The 11,972-nt window shown below is 40.9% G+C and overlaps 1 protein-coding gene across 1 annotated transcript; it reads left to right on the plus strand.

The window, feature by feature from the left end:
• Window positions 1–1,707: 1,707 nt before the first annotated feature.
• Window positions 1,708–10,840, plus strand: LOC120032966 (zinc finger protein 502-like; the record flags this gene model as incomplete). The annotated part of the gene is made up of 2 exons (XM_038979243.1): window positions 1,708–2,248; window positions 10,251–10,840. Coding segments are annotated over 2 exons (1,131 nt in total), but the record flags the coding sequence as incomplete, so codon positions are not given.
• Between the last annotated feature and the right edge of the window lie 1,132 nt (window positions 10,841–11,972).

Genomic DNA, 11,972 nt, shown 5'->3' on the forward strand with positions numbered 1-11,972 from the left:
ACTTGAGGGAACCAGAGATCAAGATAGCCTAACCATAAGAAAAAAACTCTTCCTTAGCATTCTCCTCCCGCTGCTGCTGGCCTTCGTACATTCTGACGTTATGCTCCTGAAGTTTCCAGTAATAGGCTACAACAGCAGTCGGCAACCTTTTCCATTTGTAGTGCCAATTTATCTGACCATTTCTACTGATCTGGTGCCAGTTATGATTTTCATATTCACATTTTACTGGAACAGTTTCAATAGTAATAATAATTATAATAGTCTTTGTATCTCAAAATCATTTTCTATGATTAATCTAAATTCTATCTAAATTAAAATTATACAAATCTAAATAACTTTTATTGCCATTGCCAACTATGTAAAAATAGCCTACATAAAGCCAACAAATAAAAACAGCTAGAACATATCCAGATAAAAATAAATCACATTGGCTGCTCATTGCCTGTCTACATAGTTGATACAATGTTTCAAGCTCTATCACCTAGGTTGGTCCGAAACTTGATATGAAATATTCTGGGCCTTGAGAGTTTCCCGCGCCAGTGAGTTTGGGACAGACACAGCTGTAGGCTATTTGTGTAAGGGATAAGAAGTAATCAGGTATTTTATGACATTTCCACTGGATCAGAGCATTACATTTTTCCCTTTCATGTTGAATGGTTATCAAGACTGAGAGCTGGAAATATTTTACAAATACTTTGAGGAACTATTGTCATTCGCCAATTGATTTTAGAAAGACTTTGTTTACTTGCTGTTTGAGGTGAAGAAAAAATTACTTTGAGAAGCTCCACAAATCATTAGTGGTGGTGCGTAAATACTATCAGACATCCCCAAATAGGTGCATCGCTCTCTGCATCGCTCTCTGCATCACTCTCTGCCCTCTGTTTGCTAAAACGCAATTCGGTTGCAGAAACTCCTCCATGCTAATGCGGAAATGCCTAGTTATACCAATACCATAGACCTACTGTAGGACCCATAACTTCACCTAACAACAACATAGACCTACTGTAGGACCCATAACTTCACCTAAGAACAACATAGACCTACTGTAGGACCCATAACTTCACCTAACAACAACATAGACCTACTGTATGACCCATAACTTCACCTAACAACAACATAGACCTACTGTAAGACACATAACTTCACCTAACAACAACATAGACCTACTGTAGGACCCATTACTTCACCTAACAACAACACAGACCTACAGAAAGGTGCCTATATTGGAGACCAAAAGTTGTCTGGCACACTGCTTAGGATTTCAACAACTTTAAAAAAGTATTTCTAGCATACAATCGTCGATGTTACTACTAAAGGAAAAACAAGACAAAATATGACTATTGTTGTTCACGTGACTGTCTTAAGACAAATGTCAAATAATCAATGTTTGTACAACATAATGGCTACGCTGTTGGCATCACCTTTTTACAGTAGATTTTTGCTGTTGTGGGCCTTTAACCACCTGTCTGACTTGTTGTTCACACAGGAGAGAGACGTGACTATTGTGGATCCTCTGGGGGGCCTCAACAACCTCATGATGCTGACGAGGCAGAGAAGAGTCTCTCCACATCGAAACACCAGCAGAGACCCACAGGGAAGAAATCTCATTGCTGCTCTGACTGTGGGAAAGGTTGCAAATCTTCATCAGAACTTAAAATACACCAGAGAACACACACAGGAGAGAAATCTTATAGCTGTGATCAATGTGGGATGAGTTTTACTACATCAAGCCATCTGATTCGACACCAGAGAACACACACAGGAGAGAAACCTTGTAACTGTGATCAATGTGGGAAGAGTTTTCCTACATCTAGCCAGCTAACTTCACACCAGAGAGCACACACAGGAGAGAAATCTTATAGCTGTGATCAACGTGAGAAAAGTTATCCTACATCAAGCAATCTGATTCGACACCAGAGAACACACACAGGAGAGAAATCTTGTAGCTGTGATCAATGTGGGATGAGTTTTACTATATCTAGCCAGCTGACTTCACACCAGAGAACACACACTGGAGATAAACCTTATAGCTGTGATCAATGTGGGGTGAGTTTTACTACATCAAGCCATCTGATTCGACACCAGAGAACACACACAGGAGAGAAGCCTTATATCTGTGATCAATGTGGGAAGAGTTTTCCTTCATCTAGCCAGCTGACTTCACACCAGAGAACACACACAGGAGAGAAACCTCATAGCTGTGATCAATGTGACAAGAGATACTCTGATAAAAGATCTCTGATCAAACATCAGAAAATGCATACATGAAGAAGTTGTTTCATGATATCAATGAAATAATGTCACAATGTAGAATGTTTTAACATGGTAGTAGGAGTATTTTAATGTCACAATGTAGAATGTTTTAACATTGTATAAGGAGTTTTTTAATGATATCACAATGTAGAATGTTTTAACATTGTAGTAGGAGTATTTTAATGATGTCACAATGTAGAATGTTTTAACATTGTAGTAGGAGTATTTTAATGATGTTCTGCCTTATCCTTTGCCCTGTTCAATTGATTGGAGCATGATATGGATATTAGCCTCAGGGGAAAATCCAGGCTCTGAATTTAACAAAAAGTGACTAACAAAAAAAGAGCTGTGTTACACTTACTGCGTTGGTGACCCACTTTAATCAAAATGTAGCACTTCAAAATGTAGCTAGCTGTTTTCTACAAGTTGAAAAAGCAGCTTGTTTAAAAAAAATACATGTAATATGATAATTGTTGCAGATGTTTGTGTATATACACACATGAAAGCAGTATAATAAATTGGTCTATAATCAATTTTATTAACAATCTGACATCACTCCAGTATTTCTTGACAACATTCAAATGCTAATTGTCTTTATTCCACTACTGAAGAAGCATGACTCAAATCACCTCATATTTCAAACAGTCAGCCTGACAAAATATGTTTTATTATTCCATGCCTCACCCAACACATTAACAAAGGGGTGAACATTTGATTTTCATATTTACAATTTATGTAACATTTAGTATTCATAATTATTTATGCAACCAGCTGACCATTTTGGGTACAATTATATTGACAATGTTGCCCTGCTTTTAGAATATCAGGATTCATTCTCAGATGTGCTAACCCAAATGCATGACATTGGGGACTGGGCCCGATCCAACAACATGCCTATCGAGTGAACCCTGAAAAGAGAGAGAGAAGTAAGGTGGAAAGTTACTACGGATATTGCAGGAGTTGGTTGCTGATTGTCTCAAGGGTGGGCAGTTAACAAGTTTTGCGTTTAGCCAGTGCGTTGCCATGGATCACAATTTATTTTGACTACACGTTTTTCGTATTGGAGACTAGTTTTTTGGGGGCTCGTTCCAAGGGGATGAGAGTTCTAGAAGCTAGTTAGTTTTAGGATTCTATTGAAAGAAAAAGGATTTAAAAAATAATACGATTGTATATTATTATTTAGAAATACTTGTTTTTTCTTGGTTTTAATTGTTGACAGCCAGCAGACACTAGGTTTATATTGTAGAAGTATTGTAGTTGATTATGTGAAATGGAAGTTGTTTTCTATTGGGGGTGAGCAAACTTGTCCAACAAAAATATAGGATATATTTGTCTTAAGGGGGGAGGTGTTACAGGCTTTGGTTTTTCCATTTATGTTTTGAGGTTGGACTTTCGCTCTTATAGCTCGTCAGCACGTAGAATGCACTGATTGGTGTCACCTCGTTAGTCAGTATGTGTTACACCTGTGCTGGCTTGTCCATCTCGTTAGTGGGAAGGTGTTTCACCTGAGCTGGTCCAGGTTCTATTTAAGAGTGTCTGGCCCAGTGCTCCAGTTGTCTTGATAGATGTGGAGAGTCAACACCTTTAGTTGATCCACCTTTTTGGTTTGCTTCCTGTCTTTAAGTTTGTTGTGGGTTTTTCTTTAGTTTGCCTCTTCTTGGGCAGATTTAGTGGGTCTCATGGTGGGTGTCTTGTAGGTCCCAGTTGTTGTTACTAGTCAACTTTCATTGGACACCCCCATAGTGTCTTTCAGAGCCCATCCTAAAAAACAAGCTTATATTTTGGGTTGGATATTTTAACTTTTTAATCAATGGCATTTCCTTAGGATGCTCATTAGTCTTTAAGTTATTGTTTTTTTATCTTATGTTTGTGTACTAAATATTTCTGTTTATTTTCATTGTTTTTTCCTGTGAAGCCATTGTGTTGCATCCATGTCTGAAATGTGCTGTATAAATAAAGCTTGATTTGATTTCAACAAATTAACCCAATGACTGACCAATCAACAAACTCTTGGTCCCTTTTAGTATGAAAAACAGTATCAATCCCACTTTTCAAGCCTGCTGAAGGTGTGGTAGAGTGGTAAACACCACCCCCACTACCAGGGGCTTGAGGTGGTCTCCCACAGCTCTGCTTATGTCATGTTCTGTGGCCTTGCTGTTCCATTTCTTGACTGCCCCTGCAACACAGAAAAACATTTAGTCATTTTATATAAAACACTCAAAGTAATGGATATGGAGCATCTACAGCCTCAGTTACACCTGGCACCTAAATGTGACTTCTGTCATCTGATCAGATGCTTGCCCCAATTAAGGGAACCGTTGATCTACTGCAGAGGAACTGTGTCTAGAGTGATTTCCTGTTTTGACACCTCACTGGAAAACTAGAAAAACTAGCTGTTGCTACAAAACGAGACGACCAATTCACAGTTAGTCTGTGTCTCATTCTCCACACACGGACACATACCAAGATCACGTGTTTTCTATATGCACAAGATAGTTTGACTATATAAGGCTTCTGAACTCCTTGTGTCATCGAGCTCTCGGCCTTCCACCTCAGAGTTTAGGGCTGACCAGCCACATTACTGCAATTCTTATCAAAAAGAGGTTGATTGTTTGAAGAAAAGTCTCTCCCGATTGGTTAGAATTTCCACCGCAATGTGCAATAGGCTTTTTCAATACCAACAATGATAGACTAAGGTTGATTTACTTCTGTGTTTTGAGTCGTTGTCCTGTTGCATCATCCAACTTCTGTTGAGCTTCAATTGGCGGACAGACAGCCTTACATTCTCCTGAAAAATGTCTTGATATACTTGGGAATTCATTTTTCCGTCGATGACAGCAAGCTGTCCAGACCCTGAGGCAGCAAAGCAGCCCCAAACCATGACGCTCCCTCCACCAGACTTTACAGTTGGGATGAGGTTTTGATGTTGGTGTGCTGTGCCTTTTGGTCTCCACACATAGTGTTGTGTGTTCATACTGTATTGGAGCAGCAGCAGCTGACTGCCCAGTTCAACATTGTTTACCGTCTCACCTCATACTGTATTGGAGCAGCAGCAGCTGACTGCCCAGTTCAACATTGTTTACCGTCTCCCCTCATACTGTATTGGAGCAGCAGCAGCTGACTGCCCAGTTCAACGTCAGTTCACCGTCTCACCTCATACTGTATTGGAGCAGCAGCAGCTGACTGCCCAGTTCTACATTGTTTACCGTCTCCCCTCATACTGTATTGGAGCAGCAGCAGCTGACTGCCCAGTTCAACGTCAGTTCACCGTCTCACCTCATAATGTATTGGAGCAGCAGCAGCTGACTGCCCAGTTCAACATCAGTTTACCGTCTCCCCTCATACTGTATTGGAGCAGCAGCAGCTGACTGCCCAGTTCAACGTCAGTTCACCGTCTCACCTCATACTGTATTGGAGCAGCAGCAGCTGACTGCCCAGTTCAACGTCAGTTCACCGTCTCACCTCATACTGTATTGGAGCAGCAGCAGCTGACTGCCCAGTTCAACGTCAGTTCACCGTCTCACCTCATACTGTATTGGAGCAGCAGCAGCTGACTTGATCGTTGATGTTAATCAGCATGTTTGAATCTGAGAGTAAATAGAGCCGACTACACTCTAAAAATGAAGGGTTCAACTGGAGTTGTTCTCGGATCCCCTAAGAACCGTAGGGTTCTTGGTCAGTGAAAAACAGCCCCAAAAGGTTCTTCAAAGGACTTGTTAGAAGGTGGGTTCATCGAGGAACCTCCGTTGTTGCTGGACTTCTTCCGGGAACTTCGCAATTACAACTGAAAACGATGGTGACAAGTTTGGATGCGACAACAGTTAAAAAGGTTATATATATATATCTTTTAATGCTTGTAAGCCTATTCTTTGACACATTTTCTCTTCCTCTTAAATTCTTATAGGACAAAACATGGACACAATGCAATTGGGATCAAGAAGAAGGTACAGATATGTTGAAGGACAGCTGCATTTGATGTGTGCATTTAACCTACATAGCAGTCAATATAAAACTGACATCTATTAGCATACAAATGTGTGCAAATGATCTTTTCAGATCTTCTCAGAAATGAATCAAGTCCATGGAATGGATACAGAGAAGAAAGATAATTCAAGGACTATCAGAGGTAGAGAGGCGAGGCAGGGGTGAGGACATCATCCTGCTATTTTGACAGTCCCTGAAGGACAATACAGAAGAGGTATTTGCTCTTATTCCTTCCCTTTCTCTAATGTATTTTGTTATAAAATTAGCAAGTGTAGTAATATAATTGCTTTACTTTACTAGGACTGGAGACCACAGCAGCGATTCTGCTCTTGCCCAACCTCTTCAATAAGGACCCGAGTGGCCTTTATGTCCGTGACAAGGTATGCCTATGCACCAATCATCTGTTTCTTCATAAACATAGGTGTGCATGCTTATATAAAACTACAGCTGAACATTTGTTATGTTCTTTGTTAATTGTATGTGTAATCATCTTTTCTTACTTTTGTTGACACAGATTTCACCGCTCTTCACTCCTTTACTGCACATCGGCGGAAATCCATTTCACTATGAGAATGAAATCCTGCTGGCCTTTGATGGGGAGAACATCCACGCCCTCGAGGACGTCCCCATGGGACTTGGGGCTCTGCTAGGGCTGTATTTTTTATTTTCCCTTAAATTTCCCTAAAATGTCAGAAAAACACTTATGTTCTTAAGTTACTGTGTTCTGGGGATAAGAGAAGTCGGGGTGAAGTTACCAGGGCCGGTCATAAAGATGGCAAACTTCCTAACATAACTAAGTGGATATGATATACACACTAAAGCTGAAAAATCTGTATTTAGCATCAAGTCTACAATATTGTTAGTTTACCTATGATTCATTTTTAATGTATGTTGTTTTTATTGTACATCATTATTGTTATTTTTTTATGTCATGAAAAGCACTATACAAAGTAAATGTATTATTTATTATGCTCTGACATGTCTGCAGAAATGTTGCAATTTTGTAATGTGTTTTGTTTGGTAAATTGTTTTGTAAATATTAATTTACATTTGTGGTGCCACTAAATAAACAATGACTTAATTAAATCAATATTGTCAATATTGTTATTATTAAAATATGTTTTTATAATGGAGGGAGGGTGGACAGGGAGTTAAAAAAATGAACCCCAAAAGGTTCTTAGAGGAACCATGATAAGGGGTTCTTCAAATAACTTTTAGGGGTTCCCCCACAGTTTCAATTTGAAGAACCCCTAAAGGATACTCAAGGAACCTTTACTTTTTAGAGTGTATATTGATAAAAGTCACCTTGTCCGAGAGACATTTCCATAGTTATTCACAGCCCAATTTGGGATTACTATTTTGGGGCGAAATAGCGACCACAACAGACAGACCTGATATCGCCCATAATTCGACGTCCTTGGACGTCACGTGCTGACTGGGTATGACCAAAGTTATTCTATTTAGCTACACTTTGTAATACATTTGTACACTATAATAAATGTTTCTGATGCCACATCGTGCGTTTTCAAAGGGTATCGTTGGTTTTTAGAGGCAGTCGCTTTTTAGCTTTTTGTCTGAAAGTATTTTCTCAACTGCGATACCAACTCCAGTCAGCAGATGGCGATGTGCCACTGTGTAATCAACACAATTATATGTATCTACTTTTCATTTCATATTTAAGTTGTTGTTAGTCAGCTAACTTATTGTCTTGATAAATTAGCCTAGCACTACGCTAATGCTAGCTAGCTATTATCCCCGACCATGAGCTCCCTAAACTACTCCCCTCCTGCTAAAGAAGAGGTAGTCTGCTGGACAGAGAAAGAAGCTCTGGTTGTCGTGAAGGAAGATGAGGATGTCACAGTAAAAATAGAAGTAGAGGGTGAGGCTGTTACAGTGAAAGAAGAAGAGAAAGACGTTTCAGTGAAAGAAGAGGAAGACGCGTTCAGAGTGAAAGAGGAGGAGGGTGTTACTGTGAAAGAAGAGAAGGAAGAGAAAGAGGAGGAGGATACAGGTCAGATTAATACCAGTAAATACTAATATTTAATAACGGGGCACAAACTCTGCAGTTGTTGAAGTGATGTACACAAACGTGGTTTTAAAGCAGCTATTGTTTTTGTTTTGCATACATTTAAAAAAAAAAAAAATCAGAGTCTCGTGTAATTCTGTTACTGTGGAATTGCCCAGCTCCTAACTATACTGAACAAAAATATAAACGCAACAGGCAACAATTTCAAAGATTTTACTGAGTTACAGTTCATAGAAGTAAATTGAAATAAATTATTTTGGCCCTACTCTATGGATTTCAAGACTGGGCAGGCGCGCTGTGTCGTGGCAGAATCAGATTTAGCAAGGTAACATAGATAGATAAGATGTTATTTTCATCATATGCTTGTGAGATACTTGTCATTAGAATCTTCTGAGCTAGGGATTGGTAACTTGGGGCCAGAGAGAGGAGAGGTCAGGCTTGTCTTCATAAGTCAATGTATCTGTTAAACCATGTGGTGCTAAGTAGAATATTAGAAGGGGAGGAGGACAGAGTGGAACGTTGGTTTCTTATGGGAACGTTGTTTGTAACTATTCCTAAACCATGTGAAGGGATGGAGTTATTAATTGGGGAACCAGTTAGTTATCTCATACAATGTCTGTACGCCAGTCACTCCCTACTTTTCTCATAGGGGGAAGGAGTTTGGCCGTGTTTGGAACCATTGTATGTCCCCTCTGAGGTTGCCCTTATCTTGACCTAGTATTTGACCTAAGGGGCTCACTGTCTGATTTTGAGTTTGTCCAGGTTTGAGAATATCTAGAAATGACAATTGATATATGCCATTGGATGAGGTAATGGTTGGTAGACAGTGAAGTATCAAGCATGAGATTTAAACCTTGTCTTGGGAGATCAAACTGAACGATGATTTATAGCTGATGCTGTCTAGCGATAGGATACTCCTCTTTCGGGTAAAGGATTCTTTGTAAGTTGAGAGGGGTGTATCTTGGCTATAAATGAAACTAAGAATTGTTTTGTAAGCACTCTCAGAGAATTCATTTATAGACACTGAATTGATCTGAGAGTCATTAAAGGGCTTTGGTGAAGCTTGTATATATATTAAAGATGGAATATATAATTTAACTCTGACTTGTGTGTGGTTGGCTCTCTCTCTCTCTCTTTATTGAGTAATACAGGAAATTACCATGACAGCTGCCATAGGCCCACCCGCTGGGGAGCCAGGCCCAGCCAATCGGAATGAAAAATATTGGTGCTGGTTAAAAATCAGAATGGTCTATCTTGGTCACTAGATGTATTTTCTTTCATCTGCCTGCTACACTGGCTGGTATATTCTTTCATCTGCCTGCTACAGTGGCTGGTATTTTCTTTCATCTGCCTGCTACACAGGCTGGTATATTCTTTCATCTGCCTGCTACAGTGGCTGGTATATTCTTTCATCGGCCTGCTACACTGGCTGGTATATTCATTAATCTGCCTGCTACACTGGCTGGTATATTCTTTCATCTGCCTGCTACAGTGGATGGTATTTTCTTTCATCTGCCTGCTACAGTGGCTGGTATATTCTTTCATCTGCCTGCTACAGTGGCTGGTATATTCTTTCATCTGTCTGCTACAGTGGCTGGTATATTCTTTCATCTGCCTGCTACAGTGGCTGGTATATTTTTTCATCTGCCTGCTACAGTGGCTGGTATATTCTTTCATCTGCCTACCACACTGGCTGGTGGACCAAAATCAAACTAAAACAAGACTTAGAAGACATTTGTCAATGTTTGTAAAAACATTTAAACATTCACTACATTCACTGTCTGACTTTTTGTTCACACAGGAGAGCGACGGGACCATCGTGGATCTTCTGGGGAGCCTCAACAACTTCATGATGCTGACGAGGCAGAGAAGAGTCTCTCCAGATCAGAACTCCTCAAGAAACACCTGCAGAGAACCACAGGAAAGAAACCTCACTGCTGCTCTGACTGTGGGAAACATTGCACATCTTCATCAAAACTTAAAATACACCAGAGAACACACACAGGAGAGAAGCCTTACATCTGTGATCAGTGTGGCAAGAGTTTTACTCAGTTAAGCAACCTGGTATCACACCAGAGAACACACACAGGAGAGAAGCCTTATAGCTGTAAACAGTGTGGCAAGAGTTTTACTCAGTCAAGCAACCTGGTATCACACCAGAGAACACACACAGGAGAGCAGCCATATAGCTGTAATCAGTGTGGCAAGGGCTTTACTCGGTCAACCAACCTGGTATCACACCAGAGAACACACACAGGAGAGAAACCTTATAGCTGTGATCAATGTGGGAAAAGCTTTGGCAGAACTTATTATCTGACTGAACATAAGCAAAGACACCCAGGAGACAAACCTTACCACTGCTCTGGCGGTGGGAAGAGCTTTACTTACCTAAGAAACATGACACAACACCAGAGAACACACACAGGAGACAAACCTTACCACTGCTCTGACTGTGGGAAGAGCTTTGCTTCCCTAGGAAACCTGACACAACACCAGAGAACACACACAGGAGAGAAGCCTTATAGCTGTGATCAATGTGACAAGAGATACTCTCATTCAAGTGGTCTGATTAAACATCAGAAAATACATGCAGAAGATCCAACACCAGACCTGGGTAGTAGAACACAGAGTGTGGAATGATCTCCAACACCAGACCTGGGTAGTAGAACACAGAGTGTAGAATGATCTCCAACACCAGACCTCTATACATCAAATCACATTTTATTTTTCACGTACACTTGTTTAGCAGATGTTATTGCGGGTGTAGCGAAATGCTTGTGTTTCTAGCAAAACGTTTGGTTTAATTAGTGTTCCAATGGTAAAACTTTTGAGTTAATTTTGTCACTTTGTTTATTGTCACGTTGGGATGCCACCTTTTTTTATTATATTTAAAAAATATATTTTGTATCATTTTATCCCTTTTTTTTCTCCCCCATTTCGATCTTGTCTCATAGCTGCAACTGTCATCTACCACTGCAGTAGAGACACTGAGAAGTGAAGGTCAAGTCATACGTCCTCTGAAACATGACCCGCCATCCGCGCTTCTTAACACCTCCCTTCTTAACCCGGAAGCTGCACCAATGTGTAGGATGAAACACTGTTCACCTGACGCCCGAGGTCAGACTGCAGGCGCCACAAGGAGTCGCTAGAGTAGTAAAGCCCCCCCCCCGGCCAAACCCTCCCCTAACCCGGGCAACGCTTGCTCAATTGTGTGCCGCCCTATGGGACTCCCGATCACGGCAGGTTGTGGTACACCCCGGGATCGAACCCGGGTCTATAGTGACGCCTCTAGCACGGCAATGCAGTACCTTAGACCGCTGCACCACTCGGGTCTATAGTGACGCCTCTAGCACTGGGATACAGTACCATAGACCACTGCACCACTCGGGTCTATAGTGACGCCTCTAGCACTGGGATACAGTACCATAGACCGCTGCACCACTCGGGTCTATAGTGACGCCTCTAGCACTGTGATACAGTACCTTAGACCGCTGCACCACTCGGGTCTATAGTGACAACTCTAGCACTGTGATACAGTACCTTAGACCGCTGCACCACTCGGGTCTATAGTGACAACTCTAGCACTGTGATACAGTACCTTAGACCGCTGCACCACTCGGGTCTATAGTGACGCCTCTAGCACTGTGATCTAGTACCTTAGACCGCTGCGCCACTCGGGCATAACCTTTTTTTTAACCAATTTTGATGG

Source organism: Salvelinus namaycush, chromosome 39 (genome assembly GCF_016432855.1).
Source record: "Salvelinus namaycush isolate Seneca chromosome 39, SaNama_1.0, whole genome shotgun sequence".
NCBI classification, from domain to species: Eukaryota; Metazoa; Chordata; class Actinopteri; order Salmoniformes; family Salmonidae; genus Salvelinus; species Salvelinus namaycush.